Below are 20,418 nucleotides of genomic sequence, written 5' to 3' on the forward strand. Positions count from 1 at the left end.
CAGATGCCAAGCTCTGACTCCAGCCTTTGTATACTCAGCTCCAGCTTTCACTAAAAAGAAGTTAAGCTTTCAGGGCCACAGACATCATGAGGAAAATTAAAAAATAATGGGTGAGAGGAGGAATGATGTATTTGTGTTGTCAGCAGGATGTGATGGCATCATAGCTGTGGAATCTGGGATGATGACTGTCTGTCGGAAACGCCTCCAGCAAAGAGCTGAATTCCTTCTCTCGTCATTAGAGCAGAGTGATGTTTTGCAGGAACTGGCATATAACCAAGATACTGTTTTGTGAGTTAAATCTGAATCAGTTTGAAGCAGAAGTTATATTATTGTTTTAGTTCCCGTTTCTCGGGGCACATCTGTGGAATATCGCCTGGAGTTACTCAGGTCACGCAGCAGGGCCATTCCATAATCAGCCCGTCTGTTTACTGGTCTGAAAGGTGACCTTGGTTCTTTTGCATTTTATATAGCTCTGAGTTGTTCTTCCATAAACATCAGAATTCATTTACGTTCACAAATCCATTCTGGCAGTCACTAGAATACTTGCAGGTCAAGTAGTGCACAGAGAGAAGAAGGTTTCATTCATATATTAGCTTTAAACTGGTGTATTTTAAATTTATAAATATTTGTATTTATTATATAAATATTTAAATTGGTGTATTTCTTTTAAATTTTTTTTTGCTAGTATGCAGTCTCTTTCATACATCCCAGAGGTCCGTCAGTTTCAGCCAGACTGATTATTCATGTGAAAAAATATATGAACTTGCTGTTTGTTCATCTCTTCAAAATAATTTTTTTATATCTAGGCTGGGGGAGAGAGCCTGTACCATGTCACGGCTGTTCAGTCATACATGGTGGAAAGGAATAACAATTGGCTGATAAAAATACAGAAATTATAATGTGTTTATGCTGTGGATTATTTCAAATGTGGTAGAAAATATCTGAATAATAAATACACTTTTATAAATCAGTATTCATGTGTAAATGTTCACAAGTCCAGGGTTGTCTTGTAAAAGATCAGTTGAAAACTCTCACAGCGGTTTTTAAATGGTAACAGCTTTAAACAACGTTTTTAACTGAATTTTTTTCCCCTGTAAAGTTTCTTGCAGAAAACTTATATTTTACTGGAAAAATTGCACACCTAAAGTACAAAATTAGATCAGCAATTTCTAAGACAAACTGCAGTACAGTCGTCCTGTTATACACTATGTATGAGACTACTCTGAGCTGTCTCTTACTCCAGCAGCAAAAACAAGTGAAACATGGAAAATTTAGTCTGATCATGGAGTTTGGCCTTGGAGGAGAGTGACAAGGGAGGAAAAAACCACTTGAATAGGCTTACAGAGTGAAAGTCAAGACTAACTACCTGAATAAAATCTCTGCCATTTTTTGTTTTGTCTGGCAAAATAGTTTTCTTAGGAGTAAATGTTTTCTTACCATCTCTGACCTTCAGTGAATTCCTATGAAGGACGTGAGCCAAGATCACATATTGGTGAATGAAAAAGCATTTTGGGTACAAAGTATAGTGCAGGTAGCAGCAGTTACTGAAGAAAGAGGAAGGGAACGAATATTCCTCTTTGCTTGCATATAGGGAACTTTCATTGGCAATAAGTACTTTGAGCTGTGTACTTTGTACAAAGTACAAGTATTTTGACTTTATGTCGTCTTATGCTCTCTGTAAACCTATGGGTGTATGATGTACCAATGCTCATTGTGTATTTAAAGGATCTTTATTCTCATTTCCACTTTGGTTTCAGGTAGTACTGAGTTCATTTCCAGCCTGGACGTTGCAATTTGACTTTCAGATGCTAGTGAGGTAGAGCACCTGTTTTGATTTTCCCAAAGTGTATAATCAATTCATTCAGTATTTAGTCAAGCATTCCTTCCCAGGCTCTTTCTGTGAAGAACGAGCCCTCTGCTCAAAGTCCCTCTGCATACCCACAGCAGAATATATTGTTCATGTTCTGCTGTTTTTACAAATTCTGTGGGACAGAATAGTTAATCTTTAGAATTATTTGGCTTATCTACATTTAGGAACTATTTATATTTAAGTTCTACCTGCAAATACATGCAAGAACAGACACTGAATGGGCGTTCAAGTTTATATTCCTTTACGAGATATATAGATAGGTAGATACATTATTAAGGTGTTTCACTGAGTCTCTGTGAAACTGATACTGTTCTTAGTCTTTGGTATGAATCAAAGATGCCTTTTTGACACCAGCAAAGCTGCATAAAGAAAAGCAAAAGGAGACTCAGTTTCAAAGTATGTTTTTGGATTCTGTGTATAGATACTGCAATGATTTGATTGATTTCTCACTTTTCTCTCTGGAAACTATTCTATTATCTACTATATGTCTGCAGCAAAAAGGCAGTAATTATGTAACTTTTGTAATGTTAATGTAGGAACGTTGCTACTATTTTCAGTTCCCTTGAAGAGAGATACTCTTTGTTCAAGGGAGTTTTTTATAATACATGGACTAGAATGCCCTATTTTAGCTCCGTATGTTATAAGTTTGTTTTCAACAGAGCAGTCACCCACTTGTGCCCAGCCACACTTGCAATCCCTGCCATCTTTGTTGGTTTAGAAGCCAGAACATCGTATAGAGTTTTTTTGTCTGGGCTTTGGTGTGTCACTGCAGAAAATAAGCATTTGGATTAACGCTAGCTTCTGTCTGTGACAGGTCTTACCTTTCATGCTTTTCACACCAGGATTGGGGTTAAGTGCAGAAACCCTTGCTTTGCCTTCACTACTTATGAAATATTTGTTTGGTGCCAATGTTTACACTTTGATAAAGTCTGTCTGTCTGTTACCTAGAATTATTCATAGCTACTTGTTTTCTAAACTGCCTGAATTTATGATGCCCTTCCTCCACTGACCTAAGCAAAGCTCCACACCTATGTTTTGAAAATCATTATATGCAATTTACACATGAGAAAATGAAGGCACATGGAGATTAAGCAGCTTTATTTGTATTTATTGCTGTCATTATTAGTTTCTGTTTGTAACAACGCCACACTGTGAGTCAGGAATGTGAATGGAACATGATGTGAGTCGGGAACATTAATCCTGGATTGACACACATCAGAGCATTGACTGCTTAGTTCACTTTCTGCACCAGGGGTTTTATCTCCTTGCCTGGGAGGGGGTAGAAAGGTGAACTTTCTTTTTTTCCAAAATGCTCTGCACATGCTACGGTATAGCATGGGGCAGCAAAATCTTCAGAAATAGTTTGACTTACTTGAGGGGGGCTGCAAGTGCATTATGAAGTGCTCATGTGGATCCAGCTATCGTTGATGTGTTCATATATTGCTGGAAATGCTCAGAGAGGTAATTTCCAGGCCCTCTGTGAAGTAACTAGAGGAATAGCCTTTGAGGGCTGTGAAGCACGTTGAGCTTTTGAACGCCCCAGGTGTACTTTTTTCAGCCACTGAGGTACTAGGCACAGTATAGATACTAGCTGAGCATTCTTTACATGAACATTCTAAGCTCTTTGGTCTGAAATTTTCTACCAGCTCTCTGTAGAATATTTATTTTTTTATGTTTATGCTAAAAATATTTCTTCATTTAAGAAAGTAAATCAAAGGGAAAAAAAATGTTCTTAAAATGTTCTTGTACTATTTTGTTCAGAAGTATGGGAGCTGGCTGCTTGGTAGGGGAATTGTGAGTGGCTTTTTGTGAGAATTCGCCTAAGTTTTGCCAACTTACTAACCCCTAGATTCTCGAAGGAGCATATTTATACTCAGCCTGCTTCTTGCTGGATTTGTAAAAGCCAAGCAGAATGTTTGAGAGAGTCATTTTTTGCGAATACCAGGGACTGCCCCAGTCCTTGGCACCAGCGGTGAGAGCCAAGTTGATGCTCTGTGTCTGTGTCCTGTCAAGGAAGAGGAGGAATAATACAGGGGTGGAAAAAGTGGATGGTAGGAAAAACAGGGTGAGGAAGGCAAGAGCAGGAGGTGGTGAAGGATGATGTGGAAATAGGGCAAGACAGGAGTGAGTGGAGTGGATATACATACCAGAACACAGGGTAGATGACCAAGGGGAAAAAAAAAACCAAAACTGTGGGAAGTAGCAGGGAACAGGGGCAGGATGAAGCAGAATAGTTGGGGGGGGGGAGCGGGGAGGAGGCAGGGAGGAGAGAGCTATGATGAGCAAAAGGAGCTTGCATGCTGAACAGGGACAGAGGTTTCCGATTTCTGTAGCCTTTTGGTTCACAAGCTGCTCCAAGGAGGTAGTGGGTTGTGCAGGGCTGAGCAACAGCAAGCAGAATCTTCTGGAATTGGTGATGTGCCTGTAAGACGCAGAAGATGAGCATAATTCTGTATGGTGGCACTTTTATTTGAGATGCAGAACAAATTGTAAGAAGTAAAGATTTCTCTTTCTACATGGATTTTTGATAGCTATAAAATTGGAAAGCCCTTATCGCAAAAGGTGGGATGTGCCAGAGTTATGGTTAGTCCTGCAGTCTTTTTTCAGTTCTCGTCTTTTGGTACCCAGTCACACAATAGAATACCTTGATGATAATACTTTACTTTCCAGAGTCCCTGTGGACTTCCTTTGCTGATGGCAGAGTCAGACTGAGAATAGATAACTCATGTCCACAGACTCCCATAACAGTTCATCAGATGTTCAAGGAGAGCCTAGAAAAATATGGATCCCTTAATGCTTTGGCCAGCAAAAAGAATGGAAAGTGGGAGAAAATAACTTTTTCGGAATATTATTGCCTCTCCAGGAAAGCGGCCAAGAGCTTCTTGAAGGTAGGTACAGGAAACAATTCCTTTTTCTGCCTTTGTGTCCTTAAAAAAACAATCAAGCTCTCAAAAAAACCCACACCAAAAAACCCTCAAAAACACAATGCAAGAGGCTTTTCCCATTAATTGAAGATCAGCAGTCATATTCTTTATTGCAATAATAATGATGAAAACTGGTTTTGGTCAAAGATAGCCCTGCTGTTAAGGGAGCTTGACTTCAAGTGAAGAGCTGCTGTGTCATGCTATCTCACTGGGGCATGGGTACAAAACTCAGCATAAGGCCTTAAGATTAACAAAAGAAAAATAGGCGAAAGCAGCACTGTCATGAATTTGGCAAGATAAAGACAAGTCTTAAAACATTCTAAACGTAGGGTAAGATTAGTACTCATTATGCTCTTGTTCATATTGAAAAGTTCTGTTTTTCAGGCCTTTCTGGACAGCAGAGATCAACCAGCTGAACTAGACAGGAGAAGGTAGTGGAAAGTTTAGATCATATTAATGGCTGATAAATACTGGTTTTGCTATGGATATCAACATAGAGATGTGCTGGACCTGTCTTGTCACTACCGAAATAATAAATAAATCAAAACTTTTCACGGTTTATGGTATGGATGTTTCATGCTGTATGTTTCTCCCAGTGTATCTATATTATATAACCTTATGCTCATTATTTTTAAGCTTGGTCTTGAACGATTCCACAGTGTAGCAATCCTTGGATTTAATTCTCCAGAATGGTTCATCTCAGCTGTTGGAGCTGTTTTTGCTGGGTAAGATATTTTGTTTGGTTTTGTGGGGAATTTGGGGATTTCTGTTTTGCTAGGTCTGGAAATGTAGCAAATTTGGTGTCATGTCTTGGAAGTTGTGCTGCAACTAATGAGCATGTTGAGCAACCTGCTGGAGTCTCATAGCTTTCAGTATATCTGAAATAGTCTAGATGCTTATAAATTGATCCTGTTTGCTATGGGCTTAACTGTCACAGTCACACAGAAGCTATTGTACAGTATCTTGTCACTGGAAGAGGTGGGAAACAGATGAGGTTCCCACTTTTATGTTAATGATATTTGCCTACAGCAGGATATGTTGGAAGTAGATGAAGTGACAGATAAATACTAACTAGCCTGATTCCTTCTATCCTGCTACCTGTTTATACAATTTGGATTTTTACCTCTTAAGCTGTTTTTGTGCCAGTGAAATTCAAATTGGTACCTGTGTGCAGCTTGAACAGAAAGAGGACATAAGTGTGTTTTAACACTTCCTGAGCTAACTCTTGTGTAGTGGGTTAAAATGCTGAATCCTAGCCTACGGCATCTTCTACTGAATCGAGTTCAGAGATTAATTTTTGCAGTGTGCATATATCAGAGATATTAATGTATATCTGAATACTTGAAACACACGACAGCTGTGCTGCTGTTTACTTCCACATCTTCATACTCTTTAAGTTTTCATCTGATCTTTGATTATTATTTTTTGATAGTAAGTGCATATATAGTGTGTGTGTATATCAATATATACATATGGGTTCTTATATATACATTTTCGATACAGAGGAATTGTCACAGGAATATATACAACCAATTCTCCAGAGGCCTGCCACTACATTGCTTATGACAGCAAGACCAATATCATGGTTGTGGAAAATTGGAAACAATTGGACAAGATAATGCAGGTACAAGGTGGCTGAATGCTTACTTAAAGGACATATTTTACCCATTTCTTGATGCTGTATTGGTCCCAAATACCATATTCACTGTCTGTATTGTGAAACCTTTCATGGGAATGTTCTTATTGGGAAATCTGGTATCTGGTGTTTGAGCTATTGGATAACTTGCAGCTCTGTTCTCTATAGTGTCTGTGGGTCATGTCTAAGCAGTTGTGATTCTGTCTGGCAGAGACCTTACTGGCTGGTTCACTGCAAACTTACCTGGGAAAAAAACCCACATTTTGATCCTGTGTTTATAACATCACCACCTGATGCATCAGGTGGTGATGTTATAAAGTTTGGAAAAGGACAGAGCACTTGAATAAAAGAGATTAGGATGATGCAAGTTTGTAAATGCCTTGCATTGAAATATTAAGGATGTTAGTGTTCAGAATTTCTTCTTTCCAAAATACCATCTTTTCCTACTGGTAATTTTACACCATTAGGGCTGTTGAGTTTACTGCACTTTGATAGCATGATGGTTGACATGAGATAGACTTTAGTGAGAAGGGAGGAGGCTTTTTAAGTGAACAGTCACAATTATGACAAAACTCTTGGCAGCTTTAAATGGGTTTCTGCAGGGCTGCCAGATTGAGAGACCAACTTGACTTGATTGAAAGATCACTGTCGTGTGACTTGTGGGAGGAGAAGAGCAGTTCCCTGGGAAGGGCTTGTCTGTCAGTGAGATGTTGAGGGAGGCCCGTGGCTGGAGACGAGTCATCAAACTTGCATCACGTTGCACTGTTTGCTGAAGCACAGGGGCCCTCCATGATGGAGTTCTCTGCCAAAAACGTGGACCTGCCAGAGAGAAAACATCGGTGGATTTTTTTCAAATGTATTTCATATAAGTTATACAATAATTGCTTTTGTATTTTTGTAGTTTATATGCAATTTGAAGGACAAGAGATTTTTATAAGTATTCTGGAAAAAGATACAATCAGACAATCCTTCCTGCACTATCATTGACTTATATACCAGGCTATGTTGTCATGGATGTGGAGAAAAGAATATAAATTGAAGAACTTGAGGGATTTGATTCATACACATTTCTATCTAGAAAAAGAAAAGACTGCTCTGGCCAGCACTGCTTTATCCAGCTGAGGGTTTTTTGAAACTTTTTATTTTCTGGAGGAACCCAAGACTGAAATAATAACATAACATTTCCATGTTATCCTTCTAATAATATAGACATAATGGCTACCATCAAGCTACAGCTTTTGTATTAGCACAGATGGATCAAGTCAGTTAAGAATGTGATTAATTCAAAGGCATCTATGAGGCACTGGGTGCCACAAAGTTCAGTGAAATGCATGCTCTCTGCAGGCCACGCAAAGCAGAGAAAGAGCAGCAGCCATTGCTGTCTTCCTGTAAGCCTGCAGCTTTATATTTTTATTTTTCCTTAAAATGTGTACATGGCTTCCTTTCCTTTTTTTCTTTAAGAAGGTAGAAGGGTTTTTAGCAGTTTAACAACAGTTTTTGCTGTGGGACTTCCTCTATCTTTATTAGTAACCACAGCAGCTAGGGTCAGCTTCTAGCTTGACTTAAACTCTTCTTTGATGTGCCCTTTGGTGCATTAAGAGGAAGGAAGACAAGGAGCCATTTCTGATGTATTTTTTTCTTAAATCTTTTGACTGAAAACAGATTTTCTAGAGCAGACTGTGTAGCATCTCCTTCTTTCCCCTCCTTCTCCCCTCCATGTTGTTAAGCTTTGTTGGCTGTGAGTTTAGGGCAGAATATCTGAGGATGGAGAGGTTTCTTGTGACTGTCAAGCCATTACAGTTTTGGCAGTATTTTAGTGGGGGAAAAAGAAACCCCGCACAAGATATGAATCATAAATAATAAATTTGTTCTAAAAAATCCAACAGATCTGGAATCGCTTGCCACACTTGAAAGCTGTTGTGCTATATAAGGACTCCATTCCAGAGAGACATCCAAATTTGCATACGGTATGTGAATGCTAGAACAGAGTTACAGTTCATGGGGTATTATCTATTTGATGAATTTCTACTGTGTTTAATCTGTGGAATTCTACCATTTAGAATGCATTGCTGTATTCCAGCAAACACATTCAAAAGCTTCATCAGCTTTTTCTCTTTAATTTACCTGTAACTTCATGTTTGCTACTTGACATTTAAAATTAGAGATACCTTGCTTTACTGTCTGTCTTGTGTCTTCCTGGCTTTTTACTCTTGACTGGATTAACAAAACACCTGTAGGCTTCTGGTAGGAATGTATACCCTCAAACCATTAAAAATAAAGCTGTCCAGTAGTGCTAGTGAAAACTGCATTGTGGTCAGTTACGCTGGATCCAAGAGTATGAAAATGCTTGTACTTTTACAGGTGATAGTTGCATTTTTTTTTGCACCAAATATTTCTGGTGATAGGCAACAAGTGAAGAGAAATAGCTAAGGACTACACTAGAGCACATTTTCTTAGTATATGTAAAATGTTCATATCACATGGTAAAAATAAAGCAGAAAAAAGGACAAAGCCAGGATCAGAAATTTTGGAGTGGTAGAAGTCCAGCCTTTAATTTAAGAAATATGAGGACTTTAAGCAGAACACATTTTTGTAAACATGTTATTCCAATATATTTTGAAAATACAATTGAAAATAGGTAAGTAATAAGAATACAAAAATCAGTGTTTTAAGTAGACTACAGATTATCAGATTCTGGGCTGAAAAACTTGAGCTGGGGAAAAAGATGTTAATGAAGAGTGAACAGTGTAGAAATATTTTAAAATGTTAGCAATTTTGATAATCTGAGGGGTTACTAGGTACACAAGAAAAGTCTTCTGCATTTTTTTTGCTATGTTGAATAGCATATAACTTAATAATATGCAGTTACTGTTACAATACTGTACATGCTGGTATAGAGTATGCCTTGCATCTCCGTACAAGTAAAAAAACCCAAAGATGATCTAACTATTTATATTTCTTAATAAAAGGAATAAGTGCTAGCAGCAATTAATTCTGAAACAATATTCAGTTGCTGAAACCTAAATGCCTGAGAACTGATATATTTGAAAACACCCCTCTTCAGGTGTCATGTTGGATGCATTTTCTCAATGAGAAGAGTAGCTGTGAGAGTGTGGCAGTTGCCATGGTTTATGTCATCTAAAGGAAAAATCAGAGATCAAATCACCAAAGGCAGAAGTGATTGTTTATTAGCTTTGTAAAGCAAACCACCCGAACCACATAGCATTTGATAAAAGGGATTTGTGTTGGAAGTTGACAGCTAACATGTAATGAGCAATTGCTGCAGTGAGGGCAGAGCCCTAGTTCACTGATAGGGCACGTTTCCAGAAGGCAAGTGCAAAGTCAGTAGTGTGTGTGACTGTACCTTTCACGCTCTGTGGAATGGGAATGCTCTCTGTTGCAGGTACTGTTCAGTAAACAAAGCCTAGGCAACAGATTCAGTGATTAACGCATTCTAGTATGAGAAGACATAAGGTCAGGCAAACAGGAACAACTGCTAAGTTACACAGGAACAATTACATCCTTGACACCTCCAGGCTTTCCAAGACCTAGGGAAATTGATGCAGCCACAGTCTGTGGAGAGGGATAGAACGTGACAAATACTCACCACAGAGCTGTGCATTGTACTGCCTCTCTTCTCAGAGATGTGGTTTGTTCGAAGAAAGTATAAAACTGACGGTTGGTGGTTAGAAGAATCCTAAGGACAGCCTTGGTACCCAGGAAAAGGAAGCCTAGGTGCCGGAGGGGCTAACTGTTGTAACCTAAGTAGCATGCTGGCAATGGCAGAGGTCTAAAGGAAACAATGAACTCCCTCTCAAGCACTGGCTCTCCTTTTTTACCTCTGCTGTCTTTTGCATTGTCCTCTTTGCTGCTATGGGGTCTTAGATGTGTCTCCAAGAAATCAGTGAAGAATGGAGGTGCTGCATCTTGCATTTGAATAACACAGTTCTGTAGCACAGTAGGAATCATCTGATTCCAATGGGAAACTGACAATTTGGTTATGGACTTTCTTAATTTTTCTTATACCTAGTTTTCAATTAGCATTGAAATCAATGGTACACTTAGCAGCATATCAGGTGCATGCAATAGAAGTGTCTGGGAGCAACCAATATAACACAGACTGTCAGGTTCAGCATTCTTATGGGCCAATTTGTGCTGCACAAAAGTCCAGCGTCGTGAGAGGTTTAGCTCATTCTAGATTGAACCAAGTTTGAAGGGAAGTTGTGACCAGCATCATATGCTCTGTTGGCTATAAAATAGCAGATAAGTTAGGCAAACATTCACACATCTAGATGATGATGCTTTTGCAAAGAAGCTTTCATCCAATTGCTTTATATTTATATTTGTGTTTATATAGAGGAGAAGGAATTATAGATGAAATGTCACAAGTGTACTCTTACGTAAAAACGGTACATCCAGATTCCTTTAAATAAGACTCAAAATCATTCTAACAATGTGAGACAGTAACAGAATTTTAGCCTCTATGACTTGTCCATAGTGTCCATCCTGGAGGAGGAATAGCATTACCATTCCCTTCCTAGACACTGAAAAGACTCGTGGCAGCACAATTTTGGATAGTCTATTTGCAATTCACTCATAAAGTTCTAAGCTAGTCTTATACTTCTTACATAGGCAAGACCTGGGAAAACTTGCCTTGGGAACATGTTCAGAGCAAGGCACTGAAGTTTTCTGCCGTTTTTGAGACTAATAAGGTACTGCATCTTTTGTACTTATAAGAAGCCACTTGATATCCTGTATTTTCTGTTACATCTTCTAGATGGAAGAGTTTCTGAAGTTGGGAGATGACATATCTGACACTACTTTGGATGATATTATTGACTCCCAAAAGCCAAATCAATGCTGTGTGCTAATATACACATCCGGAACAACTGGGAAGCCAAAAGGAGCCATGCTGAGTCATGACAACGTATGTACTTCAGGCTCTTCCTTTAGTAGAAAACCAGCAAAGTATGAGGATATTTATTCCTGTGTTTTGAGATGTCTGGTACGTACTAGAGCCTTGAAATCCTTTTGCTTTTGCAACGTGGATGGTGTACTACAAAGCAATATTCAAAATGCAGTCGGCTGTTTCTGGTAAAGTGTAAACATGGTAAAGAATGAAACTCCATTCAAGCTAGAACCTCACAAGGTTGAACAGTTTGTTACAAACAGAATATTTTTTTTAATTCACTGGGGTTTTTTGTGAGGTATAATGAATGTTTTCATAAATATAATTCACAGATGGCCGTAAAGTCTCTCAGGTGATGTCACAGGTCATCTTAGAACAAACGAATCATGTACAACAGCCAGCTGCTATCAAAACAGCCCGATAGAAGCAAATGTTATTAAAATTGGGGGTGGATGCGTGTGTTTTTCACTTAGGCATTATTATATTCTTAGACTTGGGATTCTACATCTGTCCCTGGAGGATAATACAACTATAGTGCATAGTCCCAGTACTTACAATAGCCCTACCTGCATTCTTGTGAACAGAAAACTTTCCAGCAATAGAGAATGGCAAAGTCGATTGCAAAAAGGACTTTCCTCAGAGGTCTGCTAGCAAAGATCTGGACTGCAGTGGTTTTGGGGGTTTTATATATTTAATTTTTTTAAGGTGGCTGACTGGGAATGGAAAGTGGTAGGGAGCCTTTCTGAACACACAGACAATCTGTGAAAGCGCTGACCTAAGTTGTGGCCTCTCCTCTTAAAATCATGCAGAAACTATTGCTGATATGCATACTGTGAGGGCAATTCACCCAAACGTAGGGAATCAGTACAGTAGTCTCTGGAAGCAGAACACGGTGAACTGGATAGACAAAAAGAGTGATCCGATGTTGTAAATCCTATGCTCTTCCATCTCAAAGGAGTCTGGTGTCGTTTCCATGTTAGCTGCCAAACTATTCCTGGCTGCTGATCACAAACAGACTATTTTTATGTTGACGAACGGTGGAAAACATGCCTTGCCTCTAACTGTGCTGCTGCCTTCTTTAGTCAAAAGAAGTTTGCCACTTTCCATGTGCAAAACCAATGCTGAGTCAGTCATATATGCACCCACGCAGATCTGCTGTGAGCGTGCCTGCATGCTTCTAGGCTTGGAGAATAAGGAGGATAAACAATCACTATAGCCACATCTCAAAGGCATCCTGTTCCACCTGCTGTGTAAGTCTCCCGTAGCCACTTGTCCAATGGTGCCATCTGACTTGGAACGGCCTGGCCTGACAGGATGCTGCTCCTTAAAAACCTTTCTCTCAAATCTGTATTTCCTTAGACCAAATGTATGCTTGTACCTTCTAATTTATTACAAAGAAAAGGAGCTGATGGGAACATACTGTGATAACAGGTATTGCATGTGATTTGTATCTCTTCCCTGCTATCTTGAATAATCTCATTTCTGTGTCCTGCCCTACCCATTTTAGATTACAGACTCCTGTGAGAAAGAGCTGATTCTTTTTTTTTTGTTGTTGTTTTCTTCTGTGGTGGGATGTTGGGGTTTTTTTTGCTGTGCACATGTACCTCCACCCCCTCCATACCATCACATATATTTGTGGGTCTTCCATATGTTATGTCCTGATAATGAAGATATGCATATTTAGCATTCTTGAACTGCATCTTCTGAGATAAAGTGGGAATTGGGAAGAAGGGGGGATACATCATACAGTTTTACTAAGTCGTCAAGCAGCACATCTTCAAAAATATTCAAATGTGCAGCGCTGCCTGTGGCAGGGGGGGTTTGTGTCCAAGTGTCACTTGTGAACCACCATGGCGAATATCCCAGAGGCTTGCAGAGGAATACTACTGCAGTCTTCCTCATTAGTGCTTAGCTGGGTGACGATCAATAAAGACAATGAGCTCATTGCTGATACTAAACTGTCCTGTGAGCTCACCGATCACTGAGTATTTATTGTTCTTTTTCAGGTAACCATATAGACATAGCACTGGTGAAAAGTGCCAGCTTGATAGAAAGCATGCACAGTAGGAAAGCTGCAAAAGAAAGGGCAGATCAATTTACTCCTTGTCCATCCAGCCCATGGCTGCCCTGCTCAGTGTGTCACTAGGGCGTGGGGGGGTTAGTGGTGTTCGTAGCCCAGTCAGGCAGCATTTACTTACATTATCTGCAAGTCCACGTTGCTGCTAAGTTCATCTTGCTTTTAACTGACTGTCCCCCAGGGAATTGACAGTCTGGTGTGTTGTTAAGGATTGCGATGTCTTCAGTAATTTCTGGGAGCACAGATTCTTCATAGTTACATTAGCATAGCATGAGGATTCTTAGTTTGTGTTAAAGGGGAAAAAAAGAGGGAAAAAACCCCGAACCACCACACCATACCTAACGTGTTTTATTATTTATTTATACAGATAACTTGGACATCAGCACATTGCAGCAGAGCAGGAGATATGCAACCTGCAGAGGTCCAACAGGAGTCGATAGTCAGTTATCTCCCCCTCAGCCATATAGCTGCGCAGATATATGACCTGTGGACTGGAATCAAATGGGGAGAGCAAGTTTACTTTGCTGAGCCAGATGCTCTGAAGGTATCTGTCTTGTGTTACACCTAATTAAGCTTGCATTTCTTCCTCTTGGAAAACGTTCTAAGGAGAGAATATGATCTTTTGAAGAGGTGCAGAAGATGAAGATCGAGAGTCCATTATTGTAAGAATTATGGAAAAATAAAATCCATTAGACTTGTGATCCAGTGCTCTAGACTCCAATTGAAATGTGTAATCTGGATCCATAAGCTTCCATTAAGGCAGAAGAATATGCATCTAAAGCAGAAGTAGTATAAGCAATTTTTGGAGGAAAGGGAGGCAGAAGGAATTAAACGAAGGGTGTGTTTTCCTTCTTGTATACATACCTTCTCTGATGTGTCAGAGCTGGCACGTGTTAGTGCCTATATCTGACTGAAGTAGGTTCAGCAGTCCTCCTTTACGTCCTACATGCTTAGTGATGTTCTACATGTTAGCATTGCAAGAGGCAAACTGCATCACCAAACCTCTTTATCACTGCTGTGGACCTTTTGCAATGTTCTGAAATGATTTAATGATTTTAACAGGGCAGCTTGATCAACACGCTAAAAGAAGTGCAGCCAACATCTCACATGGGAGTTCCCCGAGTATGGGAGAAAATCATGGAGAAATTAAAGGATGCTTCTGCTCAGTCAGGGTTTATGAAGAAGAAAATGCTGTCATGGGCTATGTCACTTAGCTTAGAGAGAAACCTAAACTGCTCAAGCAGGTATGTATAATAATGAGTGAGATTTCAATCAACCTGAAAGTAGCTATCTGCTTGCAATAAACTGTGAAGCATCAGTGAGGCTCGAGGTGTAAATGGGTAAAATTTGGCCGGCAACACAGCAAATGTACTGCGAGAGGGAGAGCGTAGTTATCAATTACAGTAGGCTGATCTTAAACACAGGTGACTGTTAAAAGTGTCCCTCCATCCTCCCTGAGAACGTACGCTCTCCCACTAACACGTCCCCCAATTCTGTATCTTCTGTGAATGGCACAGGTTAATTTTCGGCTGGGAGTTCCCTGATGCAGTGCACTATGTGACTGTGCCAGTGCTAGTTATCGGTGTGAGGAAAGGGCATGGATTTAGAGGAGGTGTATGAAAAGGGGGAAGTTTTGGGGGACAGCCCAAACTGGCTCGTGACAGTTTGGAGTATGCACTGTGTGACTGAGAACATCTCATCTCCACACAGAAACTCAGGGGAGAGCCCCAAAAATTCTCGGACTTCCAAGTACATTATCTCTGTTCTGAATAACATTGGTCTTTTTCTCCGTAAGATTGCCCAGATAATGAATGTTGTATAAATTCAAGTATTAACTTAATTCACAATTCTTTCCTGTTCCGGAGTTCTTTAAAGTGTGACACAATGAAGTGTGAAATTGCTTACAGAAAACAGTATTCCAAAAGATCATGCAGTGACAGTGCTTTGCTTGTCTGATCATTCAGCTTCTTGGATAGGTCCTGCAAAGTTCAGCTTTTAGTGGTATAGCTTCTCAGAGACACATTTAACTGACAAAGAATCAGGGATACAAGAGCTTTGCTTTATACAATAAGTTTTTATAGATTCTTTATGTATTTGCAGTATTCAGACACCTCAAGAGTTGGAGTTTACTAGCAATGAAAGACACTGAATAAATGAAAAAAGGACAAATGTGTTACTACTGCTGTAGCTTCTGTCAGTGCCCAAAACCAAATGGCAGATATATCTCTAGACAAAATTTGTGTCTGTCTGGGTTTTGGAAATTTCATAGGTTGCTCTGACTTACTGTCTCTCTTGTGTGTTTTGTACTTGGCAGTGATTTAAAGCAGCTCTGGACAAGGTTAGCAGACTACTTAGTGCTTGCAAAAATACGCAATGCATTGGGTTTTTCTTCCTGTCAGAAGCACTTCTCTGGTGCTGCTCCTCTTAATACCGAAACGCTGTATTTCTTCTTGGGTCTGAACATCACCCTGTACGAGGCCTACGGGATGAGTGAGACCACGGGACCACACTGCCTATCTGGGCCTTATATTTACAGGCAGCACAGGTAACTTTATTTTCATTTTCTTTTAGTATGGTATGTTTCATTATAACTATGAGAAGAGTATTTACTAAGTTCAGCAAGGATCTTACTGCTTATTTTCCTTTCTCTCAATACATTGCCACTCTATTGTGACTTTGGAAGGCAAAATAGCTTCCAGATCAGAAGCTGAACGCGTTGCCTTCATAGCATGCCATGCCAAGAGTGTGGAAGGTGATCTACAGCATTATATGCAGAACACAGACACTAAATCTGATGTATATCCTAGCCCCGGCCCAGGGTAGGATAACTGTCAAACACAAGACCTCAAATACAAGTGTTTTTACGCCTGAGGATACAGAGGGGGAAAAAACCAGGAAGCACAGGACAAAATAGCCAAAAAGTGCTTAGACACTCTAACATATCTGCCCTAGTGAATTAATATTCTATAGCTTTTTGGAACAGTTACAGCAGGGTGTTATTTACAGTCGCTAATATTTTAATAGGTTCAGGGATTTGGTGTGTTATATGTCTTCACGGTATTATGTTTAATATTTCTGTGCTCCTTGTGGTTTTTTTCTGCTCTTCTCTGATAGCTGTGGTAAACCAGCACCTGGCTGTAGAGTAAAACTGGTGGACCAAGATACAGAAGGCATTGGAGAAATCTGTTTCTGGGGAAGGACTGTTTTCATGGGTTACTTAAATATGGAAGACAAAACAAAAGAAGTCTTTGATGAGGATGGGTGGCTGCATTCTGGAGATTTAGGAAAACTAGACAAGGATGGCTTTCTCTATGTCACTGGAAGAATTAAAGGTAATAAGCAAAATCGTGCTCCATCTTTATGGTAACTGTTCAGCATCATTCAGTCACATGTCAGACATCTTTCCTCTAATGCCAGCAGCATTGACCTAATAGGAAGGTAAAATAAACTTTCCTGTGAAGAAACTATGGTGTGCCCTGTTCAGGAAAGGTTTCCCTCTAGTCTGCAATAGGTGGACATGATTCAATTCCTGCAATGAGGCTTTTTATCTCCCAGACCTTTCTTTATTCAGCATTCATTACAATAAGTAATATAAAATAATAATGCAGGTTCAATGTGTCATCTTCGATTCTAATGATCCATTAAGTTGTCCAGTCTCCCTTTGAATCTTGCTAAATTGTCTTAATTGCACATTAGAATGTTTAGACGGTGAAGAGAGACAGCCCTCCTATGTAAAAGTTGTTGCAGTAGGTCAGAGCTAGGTTCCTCTGATGCTGTAGGTGATGTGTTTGCAGACACTAGTATTGAAGCTTGAGGGCAGGGGGGAGAAAGTTAAAGCTAAAGAAATAAACGTAGGCATTATTACAGTACATAGCCTGAAGTCTCACGTGAGTAAGACTGGTCACTTGCTTACTTGGAAGCTTGTTTTTCATGATAAATATTCAGAGAGTGGGATTGATCACAGTCAAGATGTCACTGAAGAAGATTTAAAAATTGAGTAACTGTCATGTTAGAACATATGATGAATCACTAGGGAGGTAACACCGATGAGTGTATTTGTCATAGGGTGACATAGTGTCCTGTTAGGACTTAAGTAGATACTATTAATAGCCTGCACCAAATGCAGCTATCTTGATTTTAACTCGCTTTCTTGTCTGATTCATTTTCCTTTAGTATAGCAGTTAGCAACTCCTGAGTTAGTCTCATTCTGTCATAATATTTGTGTTTCACATCTTCCTTGATTGCTGAACTAATAACAATTACTCTGAATTACAGAGCAGGTATACCATCTGGGATAAAGTAACTGTCCGGTTTCATTAAAGTTTTAAATCCAAGTCTAAACAAGGTAAAATCAAATAGAAGGTAGTAAAGAAGCTTTTCTTCCAGTGACTGAAACACGGACTTCTTCCTTTGGTTCTGTGGGTCTTAGGAGTTTTAGGACTCATTAGCTGCAAAGCACAAAGATGCAGCTAGAGGAGTAGGGGGAGTATTTGTAGAGGTATGGAAAAAGTTGTTAGCGTCATTATAGTTGTCTGGATCAGCTGGGAAAAAGCTGACATCTCAGACAATGAAAAACTAAGTGCCAGAGAGATTGGTAGAGGATCTAAGACAAAGCCAGGACTAAGGCAAAAGGAGGGGGGAATGAAAGGAGAAAATAGACCTAGACAAATTTGGATACGCAACTAACTTTGGTATGCATCTGTGGTTTGACAGAAGTCTCTCATTCTATAAACACTACTTGTGCTTCCTCAAATGTGTGCAGTGTGTTGACTGGGGAGAGAAATTATAGTTATGAGATCAATGCCTCTTCCATACCAGAAGGTTGAGTATAGACTGGAAGTTATTTTGCACCATACTTCTCATGGAGCAGTAGAGATAGTAGGGCCCAAACCTGTGAATGCTGAAAGGGTGCTATATTCCCTTGGTTGCATCTAAATTCTTCAAGTTTATTGCTGACAGGGAATCCGGTACAAACCCGATCCTTAATATGTACAATCACCTGCATTATTACACAAAGGACTGGTATGCTATTGTCTGTATTATTTGTTGAAGCATGCTGAAGTGCTGCAAAGACTATTATTTGAGGACAGTGAGAAGTCACCAGTGTAATGAAAGTGAAGAGTTGGAATTTACTTAGATAATACTCAAATCTGCAATAATTCCAATGAATATTTGTATTATACCTCAGAACAAATGCATTCAAATAAAAATGCACATTCCTTTATCAATAGAATAAGGTATCACTACCATTGTTTACAAACCTTAAAAATATTAAGATTCCAGTCTGCCACTGTATTCCCCTTGTGTCAACAGTAGGGCAGGAATCACTACTTCCGCTGCAGACCTTCTCTCTTAGATCTTGACTTCCTTCTCACTCCTCTCTCCCTTCTTTCTGTGTTGCTTTTATGGACCCTTCCTGCAGTAGTAACTTGTTTTTGTCTGACCCCTCTTGGTGGCTTTAAGAACTAGTTTTAATCATGATCACGATGAACTTGCTTTTAGGTGAGATAGCAACAGTAAAATAGAGAGGCACTCCTATCCTAATTTGGAAGAGATGATTGCTCACAGAAAAAAATCCAATTATGCAACAGTGTCTTGAGATTAACTAACCTGTTACTGCATTATGTAAAAATTATCTGGAGCAAATATGTTATACTGAGGGAGAACTGAGAACTTGAGCACATACTTGAAAAATGTCAGTGTTTTTATTTTGAAGATAATTAATTTAATTGGCTTTGTTCTCTTTGAAAACATATCTTTGGAAAAAAACTCCCTTATTCTTCATGTCAGAATAAGAAAAGTGGGTTGATCCAGACATTAATCTGATCTTCAGAATTTTTGAATTCGACTAATAGTCTTTCTTTTTTGCCTAGATTTGATTATTACAGCTGGGGGTGAAAACGTGCCTCCAATACCAATTGAAGATGCTGTTAAAAAAGAACTCCCAATTGTTAGTAATGCTATGGTGATTGGAGATAAAAAGAAGTTTTTGTCAATGTTGCTGACCTTAAAGGTACACTGGTTTTAATATTGATTTCAGTGAAATTGTACACCTGCACCTAACAAAAGAAGAATAATTTTGAACTGTTTGTAAAAAGACCCAAAATTAGATAGGAGGACATTAGCGGGGGAAAAAATGTATAGCAGCTACAGACCAAATCCTGATGGTCTAAACTGCTTATGATGATCTGCTAAACATCTATGTGTATGATCTATCCAAAATATAGTTAATCAGCTAAACATTATCTTTTTATTTAAATGCAATTTTTTTAAGTAAGAAATGCTGAGAGAGTGAGAAGTCTCTGTAATGGAGCGCAATAATAGCTTGTAGTCTTACAGACGAGCAAAGCCAACAAATGTTTGTTATGGGCAAAACCAGTTTCTAACAAACTTCCCAACAGAAACTACTCTACAATTTGTACTGTTCATATAATAAAAGAAGGATGACTGTAGAACAAAATAATTAATAACTTTGCTGTGGTATGTGCTTCAGCTGAGAAATCACTTTTTTCTAAAACGTGCACTTTATGTTCTGTGTACATACACAGTGAACAACCCTTTAGTTTTTCTCAAGTTGTTTACCTCTACAACTGATACTCCCTATTTACAGGTACAATAGAAATACTGATTTAAGAAGTTTAACTTCAAAGAATGCCTCTTAAGCTGTTTACATTACACCACAGTAATTCAATGTAATGATGAGCTAAATGTTCCCCTGTAACAATGGAGTAATTTGGAAAATATGGTAGAAATTCAAGGCCTATGGATGGACTTTATTGCCTAATTCATTGACATGTTTTAAGTCTGTTCATATTATCTGCATATAAGCCAAAAATATTTGCATTTGGTAGCCAAGTGGAAAGAAAAGCACTATCATCTGTAGGTGTTTCTGCTTTTTAAGGCTTACAGAATGCTTGGGTGTCGATGCTGAGCCTTCTTCATTCTTCTAGTCGGGGAGGACCTGATCAGAGAAACATTCAATGCCTTGTAAGAGTGAACATT

General features: G+C 39.1%; 1 protein-coding gene across 9 annotated transcripts in view; it reads left to right on the top strand.

Moving 5' to 3' along the window:
- The window catches only part of ACSBG1 (acyl-CoA synthetase bubblegum family member 1), a 47,085-nt gene that overhangs the window by 21,214 nt on the left and 5,453 nt on the right, over nt 1–20,418 (top strand). For 7 of the 9 annotated variants that reach the window (XM_054836222.1, XM_054836224.1, XM_054836220.1 and 4 more), the window contains 10 exons: nt 4,541–4,758; nt 5,431–5,519; nt 6,298–6,418; nt 8,317–8,397; nt 11,208–11,357; nt 13,784–13,960; nt 14,479–14,660; nt 15,731–15,961; nt 16,531–16,748; nt 19,290–19,429. In XM_054836222.1, coding sequence (XP_054692197.1) covers nt 4,627–4,758; nt 5,431–5,519; nt 6,298–6,418; nt 8,317–8,397; nt 11,208–11,357; nt 13,784–13,960; nt 14,479–14,660; nt 15,731–15,961; nt 16,531–16,748; nt 19,290–19,429 — 1,521 coding nt within the window. In that variant the 5' untranslated portion in view covers nt 4,541–4,626. Of the gene's footprint in view, nt 1–4,540; nt 4,759–5,178; nt 5,226–5,430; nt 5,520–6,297; nt 6,419–8,316; nt 8,398–11,207; nt 11,358–13,783; nt 13,961–14,478; nt 14,661–15,730; nt 15,962–16,530; nt 16,749–19,289; nt 19,430–20,418 lie in introns of those variants that run through there. The other 2 variants (XM_054836227.1, XM_054836226.1) reach the window with 2 other exon arrangements.

The sequence above is a fragment of the Grus americana genome, chromosome 10 (assembly GCF_028858705.1).
Source record: "Grus americana isolate bGruAme1 chromosome 10, bGruAme1.mat, whole genome shotgun sequence".
NCBI classification, from domain to species: domain Eukaryota; kingdom Metazoa; phylum Chordata; class Aves; order Gruiformes; family Gruidae; genus Grus; species Grus americana.